General features: G+C 37.2%; 1 protein-coding gene across 1 annotated transcript in view; it reads left to right on the top strand.

Annotated features, from left to right (window-relative positions):
• The window catches only part of LOC149083575 (2-Hydroxyacid oxidase 1-like), a 60893-nt gene that overhangs the window by 594 nt on the left and 35821 nt on the right, over nt 1–24478 (top strand). Inside the window, exons 2-5 of the mRNA XM_089234095.1 lie at nt 15166–15290; nt 17513–17559; nt 18810–18950; nt 19692–19843. Coding sequence (XP_089090221.1) covers nt 15189–15290; nt 17513–17559; nt 18810–18950; nt 19692–19843 — 442 coding nt within the window. The 5' untranslated portion in view covers nt 15166–15188. The remainder of the gene's footprint in view (nt 1–15165; nt 15291–17512; nt 17560–18809; nt 18951–19691; nt 19844–24478) is intronic.

The following is a 24478-nucleotide window of genomic DNA, read 5'->3' on the forward strand; positions in this document are numbered from 1 at the left end:
GATATTCGGCGAAACAAAAACAAATGTCGTTGTAGAGGGATTATCGTTCTATCGATAGGCACCAGTTCAACATTCTAATATAGACATTTCCTATCAACATTTGAAAAAATATCGCCTTAGAGGGACATATGATTATATCGAGTGTCGTTGTGGCGAGGTTTTACTGTATTTATTGAGATATTGAATATATTCCGTATCTGTCGTAAATTGAATATATAAAACCATTATGTTTCAGTAAGTTTCCATTTCTCGAAAGTGGCAATTTTTAGGGACTTCACTCAAATATAATCAACTCAACCATTTTATTTTTATTTTTTTACTCACAATGAATAGCAATTGCATTCTTTGACAATAACAGAATTTCTACAACTTTGACTTTAACTTACGTTTCACGATTTTATGTTTACCACACCCTGAGCCATTCGCGACAAATGTTCAAAACTCCAAAGTCAAATATCTCCTTTAATAGCATTAATGCTTCCACCATCGTTACTCGGGATCATTTCTTTCGCTTTACAGGAGCCATCATAAAAATGTTAATTTGCTATAAGATCACTGGAAATAAATGAGAAGAAGTGTTACTTTAGGCGCTGTCTACAAAATGAGGTCTCAGTATGAGATATCCCAAATTAGGGACTTCATTGTGTCTCATATTGGGCACAACCAATGTTTAAGAAATATCATCGAATAAATCAAGAAATAAGCAAAAGAATTGAGAAATCGATACATGAATATGAAACTACATGTAATGCTGAGTATGTACTAAAAACGAAATGTTTAAAAATGATTTACATTTTAAGTTGTAAAACCCGTTGAAAAATAACTTCTAAAACTCTTGTGCAGGCTGCGCAGTTAAATAAGCCCCTGAAGCTGGAGCTGCATACAAATGAGTAAGGTTATGTTATTGGCAGCTCTATCTGTCGTCGAGCTAATAGTGCATGCCACTAACAACAGACGTCATTACCGTACAAAAGATATAAATCGTATCTCATACTTGGCAAGTATCTCATTATACGTCACTTTCCCCTATATATGCACTCAGACTGTTAGGTACACACACTAACACTTCTGGCACAACTCACTCGGTAGTAAATTGCCTATGGCGATAGACCGGAGTTGTGCTCGGTTTGAAAAAAAGAAAGAAAGAAAGAAAAATAACGGCAACAGTTGCACTTATTATGATGACGTTCACACTGCTCTAGCAAAAACAGTCTGAACACACCTTGCTTTGAAAACAAGACACTTGCTTCTCCTAATGTTTGGATCGAAGAAATGAATGGTCGCTTGTAGCATATTTATTCCTATTTATTATTCGGATTGAACGTGTGGTTTATTTTCGAGCTTAGATTTTTTTTTTCATAGTTACTGATAAGTATAGAAAAATCCATCTTGAATTGTATTGTTAACACGGGTCCTTAACCTTCTTTTCGGTAGGAGCGCTTTTAGACGCTCAAATGTTCCATGTCATTTCTGGGCAGGAGCGTTTTAAGACGTCGAAATTTTCCATGTCAATTCTGGGCGAGAGCGCCTTTAGACGCTCGTGAAAGCTAGTTCCTTCCCCCAAAACCCTTTGTGTCGTGATTGACAAGCTGTAACTCCCCTTCTCATTCAGGTGTTCCTTTGGGGCTACTTCATAAGAGCAGAAAATTATACTCCAGGAAAGAGTGCGTATTTTATTGTGTCCTTTGTCCTTTCAACAAGACCATCGTGCTTATGTTCAAGTACCGCAGACGACAGGCTATAGACATTCCCAAGCCATAAATACAATAAAATGGCTTCGGTAGACTGCTGCATACTTCGGCATCGTTCACGAGATGCCCAGTTTTGTTAATTGAGAACTACAATTGTAAGTTGTTTATTCATTCTAAAAATGGTGGGAAAAGGGTTTTGTACTTGTCTGTTTAGAGTTCATTTTTTCCGCACGCATAGGAACTAGCTATTTCCAAGAAATACAAGGGTGAAACACAAATTACACACACACAATTCCCTTCAAGGGGAAATGATTATTTAGAGCAGCTGAAGCCTCCCACATGCCGGACATCATTTTTTTCTAGTTTTTCTTTTTCTCACTCAGATATTATCGACGAAATCGTTTTTTACTGTCATGATCCTACGACAATAATATATGTTTAAGACAACTAAATTATGGAGTAGGGGGGGGGGCAGAAATACAAATTCGGCCAATAATACGATCATTGTAGTGCTCTTAATTTTTTTTTTTTTATCCGACACCAGAGTCAAGACTATTTATGCATTGTAACATTTTAAATTTGGTACAGCATATTATATTCACACCAAGACCAATATAAGAAAGTCCGAAAGTATGAAAAATATGTACAAAGGAACAGGAGGAACTATAGATGGCATACAGCACAAAAAAAGTACAATGGTGCCCCGAGTTGGGACTTTACATATAGTTTCATTGATTTCCCCCTCCCCTCAACGGTCCCCCTGACCCCCCCCCCCAAATGACGAACCCCGATTTCCAGCCTAATTTACGTGGCAGCAAATGCGATCATTTTCATCAACCAAAAACCAAAGCTGCGAATCACGAACGAGAAGCAAGCGTAATGCAAGTACAACCGGTAAGGACTCATTTCTACAAACCAATGTCAATTTTAAAATAAATTAATAATAATTAATTTTTTATGAGTATTTTCTGATTACTTATTCTCATTTACTACTTTTGTTTTAAATTGCCCACATGGCAGGGCCCCCCGACCAGACTTTCACGGGGATTCCTCTATGATGAATTTATAACATGAAAAAAAAAAAAAAGAGATTAAAATCACCCCGGGCCCCAGGGCTGGAGCCTTGTCAGCCCACCCCTTGTGGGGGCCATACCCATACGTTTATGAGATTGAAGTCCAGGAAAATTTCTGGGATCGGATCACTTTGATTCTATATTTTTTGGGATTGGGAGAAAAACCCAGGAAACGAGAACCTTAGTTATGAAAGACCTGGATCTCGAAAAATTAAAAAAAAAAAATCTCATTAAATCGTTATCGTTTTATTTTTACTATTTAAAAATATTTATAATTATTTATTTTTTTTATTTTCCTCGAGCGGCCGCGGAGCCCCTGAAGAGTACACAAGGAGCCCAAGGGCTCCGCGGAGCACCGGTTGAGAACCGCTTACCTAGAGAGTGTCTGAGCATGGCAGTGATTGAAAAAGTGGAGCTGGTCAATGAGTTACCAAAAGGGGGACCTAAAGAGTGAGGAACGATGTTGCGGAGCAACCGAAATTGCTTGCCATTGCTTCTATCAATTGGTACCGCCTATACTTCATAATGGCTTCCTAGTTGAAAACAAATTGAGAAAAAAATTAGTTTTGCTTTTCTGCCTCCATATACAATGTCGACTTGACGAAGGATGAAGGAAATTCTACTATTTTCATGTAGTTTCTTGTGTCGGTACTACAGTGATTCTTATCAGTTTTCAGAATCCATATAAAAGCTTCCTCACGAGCATATATATATATATTCTCATTCTCTCACTTCAGAAAGAAATACCCGGCACGCACCTGTTTTGATGGGTGCAGCTCTGTCTAGGTCCTACTGAACAAATTGAGGCGTAGGATCTCTATTGTGGAACGGCCATTGAGCAAAGGGGAAAAAAACTACTTCTGATGTTCCGTCAGTCTTTGTTGTTGAAAATGAAGTAAAGAATGTCAACAGTTTATAAACGGCTTCTTTGGATATTTTCCCGCGCACACTTTTCCCTTATTCTGTTAATGGAACAAAACAATTGAAATTCTTTCAATAAACTGGCCAGTTTTGGCCAATCGTCGTGTAAAGCAATGGTTCTCACTGGGTGGGGTGGGGGGGGGGGGCTGGTGGCACTGGGATACTTCAAGGGGGGCCACGGAAGAAAATTTAGAAGGGGGCCATGACAAGTGGTTTGGAGGGCTGCAGAGAGCTGAGAAGAAAAATTAAGGTGTAAAGAAATAAAGCTTTTATATTTAGTGACTATATACACTCACAGTATCCACAAAACTTCACCCACAAAACCAGGGCTGTCTTAGGGCATAGGCCCGTCCGGCCCTCACCACCTACATTTTGCAGTAGGTTCCCCCCACTTATGAAGGGTCATGCTCGGGAGTCTCATGTCCATAAGTGAATCCCTTATGATATTTTGTATAGTACAATAAATTTTGTAAATAAGTAGGAAATATGTAGGCTGTTTATTTCCGGCTAAGTATAGGACTACCATAGCATCACTTTGCCTAGGGGGCACATGATGTTCAGACAGTCCTGAATAGAAGTCGGATTAGCAGGGAGCTCAATAAATTCTAGGCCAGTGGTCTGGAAGCCAATTTTATTTGCAAAATTTTCGTTCAGTATAAATTCACTGAAAAAATCAATTCAATACGTATAAAGAACCTTGCTTCTAGATGAGGATCGAAGACTCTGGGTAAGACAGGGGAGCCACAGGCAAAAAAAGGTTAAAAAACGCTGGTGTAAAAGAATGAATGCGTGAAAAATGATCAAATGACACCATCAAAGAACGGGAAGATGGGAAATAATTGTTTCTCGTATTCAGTGACACTTATAAGCCAAAATAGATAGATGGAACAAATGGAAAAAACTACCTCTTTCTCCTTTTACGGGCAGTCGAAATGACCGACCGATTGAACCGAGGAAAAAAGGTGAACCATAGTTTGATTTTGCCATGCTACTCAGGAAAAAAGAGAGACGCAAGGCCATAAAATATAATACTCAAGACAGATGCGGACCCAGGACGATGTGACGGGAGGGGCGAATTGTGTAAGTTTGTTTCACTGTCCCATATTGATATGTTATGGGACAGACAAATATTCACGTTTTATTTGGCTCTTGGTAGGGGGGTGGTTGTTCCCATCGCCTCCTCGATCCCCGCCTGAGTGAAGACAGGCATCTTCAGCGGCTAATAAAGTCGAGGCAAATATCTTCAGCTTCGAATGGAATGGAGTCGGATGTCTTCAGCAACGGATGAAGCCGATGCAGATACAGTACAGCATCTCGATAATGGTCACCCATGGGACCAAAAATTTTGTCCGCTAACGAGATGCAGAGCCGCAGCAGGGACAAGCAATCATTTTGGCTCCCCCTTTTAATGTTGAAAGAGAGGTAAAAGTGTGAAATTTACGCCCCTTCTGGTCCAGCGCCCGGGGCAGCAGACTCACCTGCTCCCCCCTAGTTGCGGCCCTGACGGGAAGTGTCGATTTATGGGAGGTACGATAAAAACAGTGGAATCTCATTTATACAACTTTCACATTTATTCGACGTTTGACTTCGGTCGCAATTGGTTTCTATACTAAATTTTAATGTTAAAAGGCCCTATAAATATTATAAATTAATTTCTAACCGTTTTATACAGTAAAAGTGAACACCTGTTCAGTGGTTCCGACATATTTTAGAATAAAAATTTAATCAAGTTAACGTAAGTGTGAAGACGATAAAAACATCTATAAAACCTTTATCAGTCTTGTAGTGTTGGCTTTTTTCACGCCTATCAACATGTGCAAACAAAACCAACGTTGCTATTCGGAATCATCATCCTGGACCAGAGTTATGTTCAGTTAATCAAATAATTAATTGAAAGATTATCATATTTCCCAATATGAACTTGGATTCATACATAATCATTGTGAGTATTATAAATTGAGGCATCTTTTACACCGATGTACGCGTTATTTTGCAAACGACTATCAAGCTTTGACATTTCGAGTTTCTTGATCAAATATCCATTTTAATTTAATGCTCCCCATATACGTACAGTTTGCCATTATTTGGTCCTTTTCTTTTGATTTTATCATGTTCTTTTCGTTTTTTCCTGCTTTGTCTCCGCAATGTAAATGCAACTAGCCTTTTGTGGATGTAAATGAATAAATAAATCTGCAACTGTGAATAGATATTGGGTCCAGTACGTATCCGGCTTTTTTGTGTAGGTGCATCGGATAATCCCGTATTTTACGGGACAGACAAATTTTCCCAATATTATTTGTCTCCCCTTCTGGACCCACGCTTGCCCTGGGAAGGGATTGCAGAGCTCACAGTTTACGTAATAATTGAGTGACCGCGTTGTTTATGAGAGAAACGACATTTTTATTTCCCCTCACTATTATCAAAATTTAAAAATGGAAAATGTTTATTTTACCCAACGGTTTTTTACAGAACATGTTACATGTTGCAGATGTACGAGCGGTAGCGTGAGCAAGATTATTTCGGGGGGGGGGGGGACTTTTCTTCCCTCAAAGCGAGGGTTCGTTTTTACTGAAAAAAAATATATATATATATAAAATGGAGTGCGTCCGAAACTCCAAGAATTTTTATTATGAAATTTTTATCTGAAAGAAATGAAAAGTCAATAAATGAACAGAGAGAGAGAGAGAGAGAGAGAGAATTCTGAGTGCAAGTTCTTTTCAACCAGTGTTTGGAGTCAATGAGGAGACTTTCGTTTTTACCGCCTTTGAATGTGCCGTATTGCAAATACCGTAGGGGAAAGAAAATGTTTCGTACCGAAGAGGAAAAAAGTGTTACTGACTGGGCGGTACCGAAATGTCAATCTTTATTATCACCACACTGTCCGGGGTATTATATACCGTTTTTCGCAAGGGGGGTAGGCATCATGTTTTACTAGAGAAGCCTGCCCATTTTGGAACGATTTTGTGTTTTTGACGTGCCGTTTTCAGAACGATTCGACAAAAAACTCATGCCCGGTGGATGGTTAAAGAGCAGTATGGGAAAAATTGTTTCGGTTTGTGAACAATTCGGAACAAACGTACGTCAGGAACGAATTAAGATCGCAAACCGAAGATTGACTGTATTTGGAATGTAATGTAACTTCAATATATTTATTTTATGGGAAATTTTTTCCGCTGATGGGACTTCCAAGATATTTAGCGCAAAATCTGACTCTTTTGCATAAAGTAATCAACTTCGAAAAAACTACAGTAATTAGAATTCAGATGAAATTTAAATGGAATGAAAACGATGCTAAAAGGCAGAGTCTGGTTTCGTGAATACGTATCCTTTATAATCTCAGTGTCAAAGCCATCAAAATTTCGCTTTCAACACTATCTGGCCACAAAATATACTAAAAGCTAAACTGACGTTTCTGTGTGACGCTTGAAAGCATTGTAAATAAATACAAATACAACGCCACAAAAGGCAAAATGCCCAACAGGTGGCTGAAAAAAAGATGCCCATAACAAATATGGATGTCATATATTTCAAAAATACAGCAATCCAATTGAAAACGAAATTACAAACAATATATATACATGATGAAATATTATACAATGCTCATAACGAATACTTATGGTTGTCTTAGGTATGGATAGCTTCTCTATTAACCCCAACATGTTTATCGCATGTCTTTTTTAAACGTGTCAATTGTATTAGAATTTACTAACCCCGGGATACTCCATTTATTAACAACCTTACTAGAGAAAAATTTCCTTCGGCATTATAACATAGAATTGTCCCTTACCAATCGATACTGGTGTGCCCTTGTAAAAGCAGTCGATTGACGGTATACTAATAATACATGGGGGTTCATCCTATACATCCCATTGAAAGTTTTGAACATTTCGATCATATTTTCCCGACATCTGAGTTCATCCAATGTAAACGTACTAAAAAAATTAAGACTCTCTTCATAATTCAAGCCCCGTGTGCCAATAAGGACACTCGTAGCTCTTCTCTGCACCCCCTTCAACCAAGTCTCTGTCCTTCTGTAGGTATGATCTCCAAAATCTTACAGCATACTCCAGTTCAGAGCGAACTACAACTCGGAAAAGCGGAAGAATGACTTTAGGACAACGCGAAGAGACCTTTTTGAAAATGAAACCTAGCATTCTATTCGATTTCTTGTCCACCGCTGAACAATGCTCAGAAAACCTGAGCTGCTCGTCAATGAGAATTCCTAAATCGGTGACCCTAGTTGCATCCGCGATAGTGACGCCATTCAACTCGTGAGAGAAACGTGTCTTGTTCGAACCAAAATATGCGGCCATGCACTTGTCAACGCTAAACCTCATGCCCCATTCATTGGCCCATGCTCCAATCCTCTTTAAGTTGTCTCGGGCAAACCTCTATCGCTTTGATTCCCGACTACTCCCATTAGCTTCACGTCATCTGCGAATTCACTAGCAATCTCATCCATACCCTGATCGAGTTTATTGATAAAAAGTAAAAAAAGTATGAGTGCAAGGACATTTCCTTGAGGAATTCTACTTGTGACGGCTGTGCAACCAGAGAATTCCGCGTTAACGATAACTCGTTGTGACCTATCTATTAACCACAATTCTATCCAATTCAGCAAGTTGCCATTAATCCCAATCTCGTGTAAACGCCAAAAGAGCTTACCATAATGGACCTGATCGAATGCTTTCTGGGAATGAAGGTAAACAACATCTACAATTTTTCCCGTACCCAAAGCCTTAGTCACGTTATCATAGAAGCAAAGGAGGTTAGTAACACGTTACTTCCCGTTCCTGAACTCATGCTGATTATCTGACAATATATTATTCTCGTCTATACACTTCACCAATTGCCTTTTGATAATAATTTCCAAAATATTCGAGAGGGAGCTCGTCAAACTCACTGGGCGATAATTGGACACATCTTCTCTACTACCTTTTTTAAATATCAGAACAACATTTGCAACCTTTCAATACGATGGGACTATACCCTCAACAACACTACTCCTGTAAATCTGTGCGACTGGCCCCAACAATTGATTAGCACATTCCCTGAGGACCCTGGGATAGATATCATCTGGTCCTGTTTTATTACTTCCACATACATTTCTTAGAAGATTTAGGACCTCCACGTCTTCCACTTGAATATCGCTAAGGATTTTATTACCCCATGCAACACCCGTATATTGAATATCATTATCTCCATTAATACCGACGCGAAAAATTAATTGAAAGCACTACACATGCCTACATTGCTCTCTACACTAGATTACCCTATCGAGCGCGGGCCAACTGTCCCCTTACATCCATTATTGACGTAACTAAAAATGATTTTGGGTCAGAGCCAACGTTATCTGCGAACCTAGATTCAACTTTTTTTTTACTATCCCTTATCGCTTTCCTCAACACCCTTCTTTTATCAGTAAACAATGTCAGGTCATCTCGTTCATTTTTATACTCTCTGAATGCTCTTTTCTTTTCGAGATAAAGGTTACGCCCGCTATCTGTGAACCACAGAGGCACGATGTACAAACACGCTTTTTTCGAACAAAGGGCGTCATGCAAAACAAGATAGCTTCGTACTAAATTCTTCCCATTGACTTAGCACACCGACTGTTTCCAACCGATCTTTGAAAACTTCTGCTGTGCTTTTTCTCAAAACATGAAAGTGAGTTCTCCGAAAACAAGGAACCAGTCTTTTGTTATCAACCTTACCCGAAGTAAACTTACAGAGAAAACTGAGGGCACGATGATCATTGAAAGAAAACTCTTCCCGAATCGAAATATGTTCAACAAGATCCTCAGAACCAGTAAGAACTAAATCCAAAATAACAGTACACCTAGTGGCTTCTGATACATGCTGCTACAAAAAATTATTGAACGCCAACTTAAGGAAACCTCTTTCATACTGATCTCTAGATGAACGGTTCACCCAATCAATACCTGGGTAATTGAAATCCCGTAGTATGACAACCCTCTTACGCTTCGATATGTAGGAAATTTCATCATGGAGTTTGGCGATGTAGTTTGGATCCCTATTCGGTGGATTATAACAAGCCCGAACAATAAGTTTATGATGTCTTTTGCTCAACCCATATAGTTTCGATATGATTTCTCCGCACGTTGCACTCTCTAGCCTTCAAACATGATTTCACGTATATCAACTCTCCATCCCCTTTCCTATCCGATCTATTTCTTAAACAAGTATCGTATCCGGAGATGTGTAAGAAAGATTCATCACTATCGTTTACCCAAGATACTGTAACGGCTACTACTACTACTAAACCACACACGCACCTCGGCCATATTCCTCTCTGGAACTTCTAATGAATTGGTACATGTTGGAATGTGCGTGTCCGTGTTGTGAACCAAGTCAAGACTATGCATACCGGGTGTCACTGGGAAGTGATGTCACTTGAAGCTTGATTCTGTGTAATGTTGGTTATAGTGTTGCCGTCTGCTATCTATTTTTTGAACTATGAGTGAAGTGTCACGGTTGACGATTTACTGTTGTAATTCTCTTTGTGGCGAGACTTTTGAATTCTGCAATGGCTATAAGATCCAAGCCCTCCCCAGCTATCGTAGTTTTTAAAAAATCTTTCTTATTGCCTAAGATCCTGCCATTTATTAGCACACATTTTAATTTTCACTGTTATTTATTGTCAATCGAGAAGCCATCAAAGTCAGGGGTGGGTGAGTCCCCGTCCATACTGTTATTAATAACAATAAGTAACCCGCATTTCCATCTACGAGGTCTGGGAGTGAAAAACCTGACCTGAGCCTATCGTAAACCTCCCAGACTCCACTCCTATTCAGACGAATCCCATCCGAACGAAGTCACCTATCGGTAAATGCAGGAAGCTCCAGGAACGTGACCCCAAGTGAGGAGCAAATGTTCTTCAGGCCTATATTGAATTGGTGGATCCTACTCCTGTACCCCCTACTACCCCTTGGCAGCACTGGAATCACTGCCACATCTGATTCCCCCCTCCCTAGCGGATAATAGTAAATCCCGGTACTCTGGCAGAGGCTCACTAATATCCGCTCTTACCTGATTCGTTCCCATACACAGGACTACCCGCAAAGACAACATTCGGCGATGAAAAACGTCTCGAACGTTGCCAATCTTCCCCCCCCCCCAGGAAGACAACAGCTCTCGAAACCCCGAAAATCCCTACACACTCTGTTTTCTAACCATAGAACTGCCGATGATTAAACCCCGGTTACTATTCCCCTCTACCTCATCCACGACCACCCATTCGCCTTCTAAACTGTCGTTGTTCGTGAAGATTGCTTCTTCGACGACAGGTGGCTCCGTATTAACCGGGAACTCTAAAACCCAAACTCTCTCCCACGTAACTTTTCGACCTCGAGTTCCAACCTTCCCCTATCCAAATACCCCTTACAGCTGAAACTATCAGCTACTATCCCCCTAGATTAGGGAAACCTCGCGTCGCAATTCTACTGAAAACTAATCGAGGTATACTAACATTATTGTTAAAGACTAGATAATAACACTTGAAAAATAAGAAAATGGAAAACGTTAACAAGAAATTAGAATAACGTAAAGACATTACAATACAAAATATACGTAAAAGATTGTACGCCAAATGTACGTAAAAGATTGTACGGCAAATTTAAGTAAAATAAAATGCTCAACACTAAATCACGAAGAAGGAAAAATACATGTATATAAAAAATACAACGCACCCCAGAAAGTATCAAGCTATAAAGTACAATTTATACTTATTAGTATTTTGGCTAACTATATCTATTTACTAATACTAAAACAATAGGGCTCAAATGAGGAAAAACAAAAATTACTACTAAAAATATGCGCTGTTTACTAACATTAACGTCCAAAATCCCACGAATTTACATCAAAGAAGTGGGAAAAACACGAAAATGGCGGGAAACAAAGAACCAGATATTCCCTCCTTTTACACGAATACGTGAGCAAAGAAATTGATTATCGACAAAAAAACAAAGGTCACAAACCAGGCGAAAGTACAATGAAAAGGAAATCAGAGCAAGAAAATAAATTTTAAGTTGTCCGAAAATACACACAATCAAAATTAAAAAAGTTGAGAGTAATAAGTAAAAACACTTATCTCGCAAATGCAGCGATGGAAATCCTTCTAAAAATGAGAATAAATAAGAATTATGCAATGTTGGATCATAGAACAATGTTTCTGGAAATTACTAACGTGACGGTGGGAACTGCATTTCTGCCCGCCGCTTCTCTCCTTTCTTCAGCATCTTCTCGTCAGATTCTCTCTTCTGCTTCTACATTAATACATAACAACTTTACGTTAACCTGCGAAACTGACAACCCTTCGTCATGAAGGTTAAAATCGAAGTCATCAAGAATGTCTTCGTCTCTCGAAACAAATTTAATTCTCACATGTCTCGTGAATAAAAGTACCAATGAATGTCTTTGTCAACAGCTTGCCTATTACACTGACTGTTAGTTCTATGTCAGATATTTTTACATCTTTGAAAAAGCTGTTTTCTCCAGAGCTTCATGAAGTTTGGAATGACCAGCTGAACCTCGGACTGAATAAGAATAGTCGTATTTTGTCGTCAGAATTTTACTCTGATGAAATAAAATTCTTCAACTAATTCTGACAACAAAAAAATCTAAACAAAAATCTAATCTCGGAATTTATAGAAATATGATTCCTTCACGAATCAGATCGTTTTGCGTATTCGTAAACCGAGACTGATTCATAAACTGAATCATTTTCTGTTGCTCGTAAATCAAATTGTTCGCAAACGAAATCATTCGTAAACCGAGTGAGTGACTGCATTTAATTACCTATTTCTTTGTGATTCAAACTGTAGTAAGGAAACATTTTTGGGTTGCAAACTTTAACGTAAAAAAATATGCAAACAAATCAGTTTAACAAATTAGCGAAATCACAGTTGTACATGCTCTGCAACAAAGAGTTTGGTCGGTAGTTCGGATATTTATCAGAAAATTTAAAATATAAAATGGAAAAAATACGACAGCTTATGCGCGAAGGTTATTTTGCATTTTTATCTTTAAACTGGCTGCAGCAATAAACGTTTGAAGGGCTCTTTGCACATATGCAAAGCAATGCATTTATGGGTCAATATTGCGTGCTATCAGAATCGGTCGTGACATATTACTTTTCTGTAGAATGGAAACTAATCGGAATGTGGATCTAGCACGTTTGGTATCAATTTATTTGTGCGATTAGCGTCATCGCGACACGCCAAACCGCGAAACACGCATTTTTGCGTACAGCACACTGAAGACAGTATTCCTGAAGATAGAATTCCCGGCCAGAGTCACGCGTCTTCTAAAGCTTTACAAGTCATGTTCATTGCTTGAGGGAACATTAGTCCCGGACGCCTTCGAGCAGAAGACTATAGGCTGGTCCTCGCATCCCGCAGAATCTCTGCAGGTCAATCAAGTTCTTCTAGATTCTTCGGAGGACGATATACCTAAGGAGAAATCCGTCGTATATTACACTGATGGCTCTAAATTGGAATCAGGTACAGGAGCTGCCTGTATAAAAATCGTGGGAACGGAGATCGTGGATAAATGGGCTGCTAAACTAAAAGAGAACAATTCAGTATATCAAGCGGAAATGCTTGGACTGTAATAAGATCGGATAGCCGTTCGAGTATCCAGGCCATTCTAAATCCACTCTCTGAAAACGCAATGGCCAGAAGGATCAGGAGTATACTTGTATCTCACCCTTCAATACGCATCTCCTGGGTTAAAGCCCACATTGGACATTGAAGGACCAGACACACCCCGCTTCCCATCTCAAGGAGATATCAAAGCGTTCCCGAAAGATTGGGGCATCCATGATGGGTTAAAGCCCACAACGGCCAGTGGGGAAACGAGCTAGCGGATGTGGCGGCTAAAGAAGCGACCAATACCGGAGACTTTTGCGAGGAACTCTTATATCCAGCTTCGTACGCCAAGTCTCTCCTCTGGAGGGACATGATAGCAAAATGGCAACTGGGTTGGGATAGGATATACCGGAGTCATCAGGAAGATCAACTTATGAAGTTATAAAGAAAGTAGATACTAGGAGCAGGGGCTGGTCACGCGAGCTCATCTTATTTGTCACCGGTCATGGACCTTTCCCGGCAAACTTACATCGCTTTAAAGTGATTGCCAGTGACAAATATTCTTGTCTTGAGCCTGGCACGCCCCTGCACTACGCCACATGCTGTCCAGAAACGACACCCTATCGCTTCCGTTCGCCGGCTACCCATCTACACAGACCATGGATGCTTGGCATACTACGTGGAGAGGAATCAAGAGAAAAGAAAAGAAAAATGGTGAAATGCCTTGAGGAACATCCTGGGAAGATAAGGGATCCGTCTCCTCCATCTCCTGCAACTCCGGTACCAGCACCTCCGTTAAGGAGATCGCCGCGTCTCCACCCTGACAGTGCGCTGGTGGCACTGTTTGAAGGCGGGGAGCAGGATGAATCCTAAATCTATAATCAAGTGTCCCGGAGATATTTTAAACACCTTCAACTGTGATCAAAAGCGAATTGGATAGAGTGTACTGAACTGGCCGAGCGCAATGGGGTGCTCTGCCTTTCTGTCAAACAATCCTCGATCAATCAAATTTATTCATTTATTTAATTTCAGTTTATTTATCTATTTAATATCAATTTATTTATCTATTTAATTTCAATTTATTTATTTATTTAATTTCAATTTATTTATTTATTTAATTTAATCAAATTTCTGATTGCGCCTTTGCGATATGATTTTATACAACTTTCCATGATTATTTATTATCCGTGCCCGTTGCACTTTGATTTTAACTTGATTAATTTGATTCTTCTTTTTACATAATTCTTAATTTCCTTTCACTATATGTAATCTTTGACGTATCAATAAATAATGGTTTTGCCGGAGATGCCCTGGACCTCCCCGCTTCAGGGGAGGGGGGCGAGGAGCTTACGTTGCTTCTTGCGACAGAGTCTGGGTGTCTCGCGGTTTCTCCAGTTCTCCAGTACAGCACACTTTTTGCACGCAGCATATTCGAAAAAGTGTTCAGTGGTGGGTAGAGTCTTCTTTTTCTTTCTTCAGGTTGCCATCATTGCTCTAGAAATCATCTTATTCTGGGCAACCTTAGATATTGCGAAATGGTGTTTATATTGGTAAAATAACTTCACTTTCTTGCTGGATACAACATTTCACATGCTTCGATAGCAGATTTCTGGCAATGAAAAATAAATAAATAAACTTTCAAGGCTTTTTTTTTGCACGCATTGTTCATTACAAATATTTTCCTTAGACGGAAAAACACGCGTCGAACAACTGTGTTTTATTGCCAGATTGGCTTAAATTTTGTTTGATCATTGAATCATTTTTGTCGCACCCCGGTCATTTTCTGCACACCAGGGCTAATTAGACTGTAACCTACATTGTGTGATTCACGTGTGAGCAACGTTCGACATTTCTTTGTTTCTTATTTTGCAGAGCACATCATAGCAACGTGTACCATGCTCGGGAAAACGTTGGCTGTTGTCTTAGTTTTGGTATCACCGGTGTTATGCTTGGATGTTACTTTGGACTATGGTGAAATACCTTACGATTCGGGATCGGTAAGTCTATCTGGTTCATTGGGGAAATCGGCCTTTTTACATCAGGTGTCTTCAACGCTCGGCCCGCGGGTCACATTTGGCACTCGGCCTCTTAGCTTTTTGTCCAGGCCCACCGATCAGATCATTTTCAAAAAAATAGTTGACAACATTGAAAGGCGGTTAATTCTAGAATAAATGAAAGGAATAATTCTAGAATGAATTGAAAAAATTATTTCGGAATTAATGAAAGAAATAATTCCAGAATAAATGAAAAAAAGTAATTGTAGAATAAATGGAAGAAGCTATTCTAGAATAAATGAGAGAAATAATTTTGGAATCAATGAGTGAAATTATTTCAGAATAAATAAAATAAATTGTTTATTAATTAATGAATAAAATAATTGTAGAATAAATGAAGGAAACAATTTTAGAATAAATAAAAAAAAACAATTTTAGAATAAATAAAAAAAACAATTTTAGAATAAATAAAAAATAATTTTGGAATAATGAAAAATAATTGCGGACTATAATAATAATGTGATAACCACGTATTCCCCAAGAGATCTTTACGATCTGTCCACGGACTTTGTTAGTATGTTAGTAGACATCCATGCCCGAACCGGGATTCGAACCCAGACCTGCACAGTCAGAAGCTAGCTCGCTAAGCTTATAACTAACCTCCCTAATTACTGATAAAAAATAATTTCGGAATTAATGAAATAAATTATTCTATAATTCATGCGATTATCCTATAATTAATGACAAATTATTCTATAATTCATGCGATTATCCTATAATTAATGAGAAATTATTCTATAATTCATGCGATTATCCTATAATTAATGAGAAATTATTCTATAATTAATGAGAAATTATTCTATAATTCATGCGATTATCCTATAATTAATGAGAAATTATTCTATAATTAATGAGAAATTATTCTATAATTAATGAGAGAAATAGTTTTGGAACATAAATGAATGAAATCACTTCGGTAATAATGAATGAAATTGCATCGGAATTAGTGAATGGTTTTAATTCGCTCATTACTTTGGAATTAATGGCTGAAATTACTTCGGAATTAATGGATGGAATTACTTAAGAATTAATGAACGGAATAATTCTACAATAAATGAAAATAATAATTCTAGAATAAACTAAAATAATTTAGGAATTGATCAAAGAAATAATTCTAGAATATAGGAAATAAATAATTCTAGAATATAGGAAATAAATAATTCTAGAATATAGGAAATAAATAATTCTAGAATATAGGAAATAAATAATTCTAGAATAAATGGAAGAAATAATTCTAGAATAAATGGAAGAAATAATTCTAGAATAAATGGAAGAAATAATTCTAAAATATATTTACGAAAATTCAGAACACTTAAAGAAATAATTTAAATTTTTTGAAACAAACAATTCCAGAATTAGTGAAAAAAATAACTTTTGAGTCAATGAGCGAAATAATTTCGATAGAAATCACCTCGTCACTTCTGACTGAAATCATTTCACAATCAATAAAATAATATTTATTATAATAATTAATAATCAATAAAGAATATTTTATAACTATTGAAAGAAATTATTTAAATACATATCGAGAAGAAAAATAATTTCAGAATTATCGAAAAAAATAATTAAAGAACCATTCAAAGTGATTTCAGATTAATCGAGGAATTACTTAATTTCATCAGTAATTATTCAAAACCTTTTTTTTTCAGAATTGGTGAAAAAATTATTTCAGAACCAATCAAAATGAATAATTAATAAAAGAAATAATTTCAGAATAAATAAAAATATTCAATTAGTATATCTTACAGTACGATTTATCATGTTTACCAAGGACGTGACGCTTGGGTATTATGCATAATCGCCGGTAAAAGTGATAATTATCTTATTACTTATATTTACCAACGACGCTTTGGTACTATGCATATCGCCCGTAAAAGTGTGATCAATTTATAAAACTTACCGAAATGCTTGGTAAGTACGCATAATAAATGGTTATTATGTATAATTACCGCATTTATCACATTCACCGTAATATGTACAACTCACCAGCAAAATGAAATTTGTGAGAGGGAGGAAATAATCGTATAAATAGCACCGCACGTGGGCCAGTTGCTGGCCCACACTGCAGAAAATCAATTGTTTTCTCTTTGATTTTTTATTTTGATAGACCTACTTTGTTTTTTGCCAGAGAACTGAATTAATTGATTAATTATTTTTAAATTTAGGATGAATGTTATAGAATTTACGATCCTTCTCGATGCAGACTACCGAAGTAAGATACGCTTTTCTTGTCGTATAATCTTAATCTTTTCATCGTATAATCATGAATCTGTGTGACGTAATACACCATCAACACACACAAAACATTCAACAGACTAAATTTTTTGCGGATCTGATTTATTGCGGTTGTTCATTGTTTAATATAAGATTTTCAATCTTCGGGAGCGTGCGGGCCATTTCATTGATTTGGGAACGTGTGGTGGACGACTTAATTATGTGATTTGTAACAGGACTGAGGGTTACTCAAGTTATTTGGGAATGTTCCGCGGTAACTTCTCAACTGATAGTGATCTTTTTGGGTCACTTATGCGATCTGAGAATGTGTCATTTAGGTTCCCTGAAACTGCGCCGGTGTACACTTAAAGTCTCTGAAAATGCGCCGGTGGTTACTTAAGTTCTCTGAAACTGTGCCTCGAGTCGGTTAAGTGATCAGGAACTGTTGCTGGATTAGTGGTTAGTAAATATTTCTCGGGTGACTTTCATCGTATATAATCTTAACTTTTTATCCTGTAATCACAACTTTCATCGTATAATCATAACTTGTATAATCATCAATCTGTATGAATCTCTTGTCAACAATCTTCTTGAGTCACTTATGTGATCTGAGAATGTGTCACGGGTGATTTAGGTTCCCTGAAACTGCGCCTGTGGTCACTTAAGTTCTCTGAAACTGTGCCGCGAGTCAGTTAGTGATCAATAAATATTTCTTGGGTGACTTGAGTGATTTTAAAATGTGCCGCAGGTTACTTAAGTGTTCTTGAACTGCGTTGCTGGTCACTAAATCGATCTGTAAATATGCTGTGGGGTCACAAGTGAGTGTCCCTCGGTGATTTTTAAGTATTCTTTGGATCAGTTATGCCATCTGAGAATATAACGCGGGTCACTTAAGTTCTCCGAAACTGCGTCGCAGGTCACTCAAGTGATCTGGGAATGTGCCGCGGGCCGCTTAGTTGTGCGTGAGTATGCCGCTGGTATGCCAATTCGGGCCATTCAAGTGATTTGGAAATGTGTCACTTGATTCACAACCTTAGGTTTGAAGTCGCGGGTCAAATCAAATTACTAAGAGGGTGTCCAGCATGTATGGTTTAATGATCACCGCAATAAATGACCACCAAAAATTTAAGTCTGTGAAATTTTTGCACATATAATGTGTATTTGAGAATTGCGATCCATTTTTCTGTCTCGAAATAGAGTTTTAGAAATTACTACGTCTAGTTATGAATCTCATTGTTTTTTTACCAGCGTGAGCCTGTCGGCGCTGAAGACTGTCGAGGACTTCGATCGCTGTGCTCCAGCTTTTCTTCAGGAAGATGTCAGACATTTTTACCTCTACGCATCGGGGAGACGCCTGACTTACATGAGGAATCTGAAGTCGTACAGGAGGTAATTAGACCCTGACAAACCATTATTTCGTCCATTGAAATTCAGAGGCGGTTTTACGGTTTAGCCGCGTGTGGGCTACATGAAATTTGCCGCCCTTCTTTCATTTTTAGTCTAATTTATTTGCCAACTTCTTAACTTCCTTCCCCGAATTTTCCGCCTTGGGAAATAGTTCGTTTGCCCCCAATACGCGTTTGCGTTTAAGTTTCGCATTCTTTTGGTCACAGACATGCTTGCGTACTCTTTGGTCCCCTGAAATGCTTCTATACTCTTTCGAACACTCTCTAGGGTCAAGCATTCGGACACTCTTTTGGTCGTTCATAAATCTGAAGCAGCTAGATCCCTCTTTTGGTCATATTGACATGCCCGTACAAACTTTACGTCACGCTTTTGATCTTTTACTGACCTAGTACCTCATTCTTTAGGTCACTCTTTTGATCACTGACGTGCTTGCAAACTCTCTCTAGAACACTCATTGACTTGATTCCTTACTCTCTAGGTAGAAGTAAATTTATGTAGTTTTGTGCCCTTCTGCGATTCTACTAATTTTCTCAGCCATTCATTCCTCAAATTTGCCGCCCCCTCCGAACTTGCCGCTTCGGGCTATAGCTCATTAAGCCCCCACCCCCCTCCGTAAATACACCACTGTTGATATTCATATTCACTGCTCAAATATCACACGCAATTGAGTGAAAAATTTACATCAGAGTGCGAGTAAAGTATTTTTCCTCCTTATCTTGGCAGGTACAGCATAGTGCTACACAATCTGCGTGATGTCTCGAATGTCGATATGTCAACAACGGTTCTGGGTCACAGGATATCAGCTCCTATAGGAATGTCACCTGTTTCTGCGATGAAACTCGCTAATCCCGATGGAGAGAGCGGAGCTGCTAGAGGTAGGGAAAACGGCTATATATCGTTAAAATTGTAAGCCTTGAAACACCTGAAACAGTTTGAATAGATTTTGTAGTTAAAGAGATTAGAAAAACATAACTTCACGACTGAATGTTGTTTCAGCCATGTGACCACGACTCAGGTTTTGGAATTGCGCATTTGAATAATAAAACTTTGCGCTTGCTTCTGACACGTTTATCCTCATCATTCCAAGTTTAGTGAACTATCTTTAGTGTTATAATCTATGGACTCACCTGATTCAATATACCAAGTGCCCAATCATACTAAGAACTATGAAAAAAAAGGTATTACTAGAGCATTGAATTTCGAAATGCTATAAATGTCTCCTGTTTTGCTATTTTCGAATTTTTTTCGTAAAAAAGCCTTTTTGAATTTTTTCTGTCTATTCCTTATTTGTTCATATTTATTCGTGAATGCTAAAGGGTTCGTGATTTCAGAAGAACTAGGATATTATTCGCATTGAGAACTTCAAAAGCATTGTTGTTTTTAAAATGTCTAATTATTTTTCATTCTTATCGGAAAGAACCCCCCCCCCCCCCTTTTAGACCTATCCAAACCCAAATAGGCATAAGTGACCTATTGATACGAAAACTAGTGTTGGGCGTAGAAGTGACAAAGACTTTTCATGTCTGGTATCAGTAGTTTTCAGATTACAATCCACATACCATCGAATTAATAACAAGATTGTGAGTTTCATTGAAAAGAAGTTAAAATTACTCATTAATGCATCAACCCAATGTTCAAATGTGCCTTTATACCGTCGATCCGTTTGCTGAGAGTCTTTAGATCTATTAGGCTGTCGTTTATCCAGTCCGATTTGAATTTCTTGTGGTGGTACTTGAATTGTTTACAGGAATTTAGTTATTAATTAATTATAATTTAGTTATAGAAGAACATACCTTCTTCGTCGTTATACTGTACCGTATCTTTTGGCACTGCGTCATCTTTGTCCCAGAGCACATGCGTGACAGCTGTGTCTATATACTGTTTGGAGATAGTTATCTTGAACCGAGAGGTCTTTATCGTCTACAATGTAGAGATTGAAGAATGAACGCCACCTATACTACCATCGTATAGGTGGCGTTCTTGAAATAGGCAGTCCAGGATACAAGTCTTTTTGCTCTCTGCTGGCCCCCGGACGGAATATAAAGACACATGCAACCCAAGCATGAAAAGCTGAAAATAAATTAGAAGTTTGTCTCTCCACATGATTCACATAACATGAGTTGCTCACGCACATTGCAGATAAATAACTGACTGGTGACTGCCCCCAAGAGTTGTCCCACTGTGTCCATCAGTTGACAACATATTTCCAACAGGGTGAGGTAGGAGCTGAGAGAGTTCTAGCCCTGGGGTCCCATGTTATTTTGACTTTTTTTATACTATGAATAAATGTGCAGCAAATAACTAGGGCTGGTCCGATTAATGGATTAATCGGGTCGGTTAATCGATCAATTCTTAACCGTAGTTAAAAATTTTAGTTGAGTTAATCGACTCGATCAATTCGATTAAAATTCAATTAAAATTTTTAATAAAAGTTTGTGATTTTTTGATTAACTCTTCTCGGTGTGAATTAACTTGATTACATGTCATAAAAATCATGTTCTATACAGAAAATTTTGGATAACTGACCATATTTAAAAATATTTAAATCAATATTTTGATCAAATTTGATTCAACTAAAACTGATGACTTCACTTTCAAATTGAGTTTGCTGGGAGTGTAGGTGTCACTGTGGAAGTTCTATGTCGAAGGAGTTTTAAAAGCCAACAAAAATTTATTGTCTCCACTATGAACAGTAGTTTTTCGTATTTTTGGAAGCATCAGCTCATCTCCTCACAAGTGCCATTCGAGAGGAGTTTCTAGGAAAACAAGCAAAACAGCATAATCAAAAGTAGTTTCGAAATCATTCAATAATAACCAAAAATAACCGATTTTTTTTCAAAAAACGACAAAATTCAAAAGAAGAAATCGCAGGTTTAAGCAATTATGTACGGTATATCAAATTGCTTGAAGCGGGCAGCCTTAATTATTTAACTTATTCCTACATTTGTTTACATCTACCGAATAGGTGAGTGAAATGAATAAAATATATTTCTATAGCATATATTAATATTATCTGGTCACAAAAATATTCGATTAATCGGTTAAATTTTTGATTAACCAGTTAGAACTTTTAATCGATTCCCAGGTGTACAAATAACCATGGCCATATATTTTAGACATGCAAAAATCATCTCCAAAATTGGAAAGATTCTTTTTTAAAACTCTACACAGACTTACTGAATATAAAGTTTAATATTTGAGAGTTTTGAGAAAAATATGAAAAAAATATTTTGAGAAAATGTTTTTGAAATAATTCCACATGGAAACGTTATATAGTTTTGATATAATTATCCTTCAGTTTCAGAAAGCACTTATATTTTTCAGATAATTCTATATCAAGTATTCGATTAAATAGAACTTCAATCTAATCTTGAAGGACCACAAACACTTTTTTTGGCATTATAATATCAATTTAACTTGGCTAATATTGCAGTTATTATAATCAAAAATTGAAACAGTAGACTGAATAAGGGCAACAAAGATTTAAGCTAGTTTTTGGATCCGTGATATCATTGTTGTTTTAGTTATTTGTTTTTTCCTTTGTAAAAGAATTATAAATGCCATTTTTTTGGTACCTATTTCAGGCATTTTTATTGTTTTGCCTGCCTACTTTGACCATTTTTAGAGCTTAAACTATGGGGCTCTACTTATTACGTTGACGTCGCCAGTTGATGCGAGCATTGAACTCTCGCCTTCATAATCTTGGTTTTTCTACTAAGGTAGAGATATTGATCAGTCAATGGCAAGATCGTTGCTTAAAAAACACCGATCAGTGATTTTTTTTTATATTATAAAAACTCTCTTCTTCAGGTTTGAATACGGTTCAACATTTGACAATATATTCGGTTGACATTATATTATATATTGTTCAATTATATTAGACAAAAGAAAAAAAAATACTATGGTGAAAGGTTTGCAAAATGGTTATATGAATTTTCAGAGCATTTATATACTTTAAAGAATCAATACTGTGTGCCTTTTCAATACTTTATAATAATCAATTTAATGAATGAATGCTTTTACATAAAATATTCTCACTACTAACAATACAATATCACTATAGGGATTCACAATTTTGAAAAATTATAACATATTTTACACCAGTTTACAACATATTCTCAAATATGTGAATCTTGAAGATTAGAAATATTCTCATTATCTACAAAAAATATTAACTTCCATAATTTCACTAAAGTGAACATTTATATTGTCACCATTTGAAAAAGTTACATCTTTTACATCAGAAGCCTACAGCATCATTTACCGTATATTTCAATTCATAAATAAATAATTTATAACGAATAATTCAATAGTAATAACGTTATTAACAGTCTTCAGAAATGGTGGAACATCGTGTACGGTGAATCAAAAAAGATCGCGCGATTTGGAACAGTATAAAGCTTAAAATTTTCCTAGTTTATCTTGGAACACTCAGGTTTTAGTAATTTCTAACTCTTCTTCGTTTGCTTTTAACTGAAATTTATATTTTCAATCACATAGTTCTTTCCTTCTCCTCTACAAAAACAACTACAGACATTTCTTCTCTTCCATCCACCTCAGCATATTTCCTGCCAACTTTTTTCTATTTTTGTCAAATCTTTGCCTGCCATGGTCAAACTTGTTGGGATAAATATAAAGTTTACAATGTGAAATGCTTCTAACAAAAATTTTCACCGAGATACTTTCCAGAGAAGAGAAGAGATAATATTTTATTGCTCATCAGTGCCATACATGCAAATGTTGACATCACTGAAGCCGTATATCTTATGAAATCACCTAGTATCAAAGGAACTGACTGAACTAAAGATTTAAATACACATTTAAATTCCTTTTCTACAAGTGTAATGTAGAATAATTATGCATTACATTTACATTAATACGTTTCTGCCTTCATTGTTGTTACTTTTTGTGCATATATGTTATTGTAAAAGCCAGAAAACTGGTAAAAAAGATTTTACCGGTAAGACCTCCTAGGTTTTAGCGAAGATAATTTGTAAAAGCTTAAATAGGCTTATTAATAATTGCATTTCAGACCATTACCTAGTCAAAGCCCATTTTTAATGAATCAATTAACCCCATGAACTTGTCAGTTCCTGACGCTTGTTTAATTAATTGATAATTACAATTAACTTATTAATTGACTTAAAGTTAATATTACCCGGAATAAATAAATAAATTAATTTACTCTGAATAGTAAAATCCCTGTTTTAATGAACCAATTGACCATCACGAATTTATAAATGGCTGACGCTTATCAATTATTTCCTCTTAAGGGGGAGGTGGTCTATGCATGGCTGTCTCAGCATAATGGGGGGGGGGGGGCCTCCCAGGCAGTCATGTTCTGGAGTCCCCATACTTGGAAGAAACAGCTGCCACGTTTCACACATCATCTTACCAGATCTCATCATAGAACCGTCTACGGATTTGAGACATGGCCATGCCCTTTGACCATGCCCAGATGGGCCCATGCGTTGGGGTGCTGGCTTTTTTGAAAACAGCTCTTTTGAATT

The sequence above is a fragment of the Pholcus phalangioides genome, unplaced genomic scaffold (genome assembly GCF_987345545.1).
Source record: "Pholcus phalangioides strain wild (caught in Gottingen) unplaced genomic scaffold, Ppha-v1.0 ptg000008l_1, whole genome shotgun sequence".
NCBI classification, from domain to species: Eukaryota; Metazoa; Arthropoda; class Arachnida; order Araneae; family Pholcidae; genus Pholcus; species Pholcus phalangioides.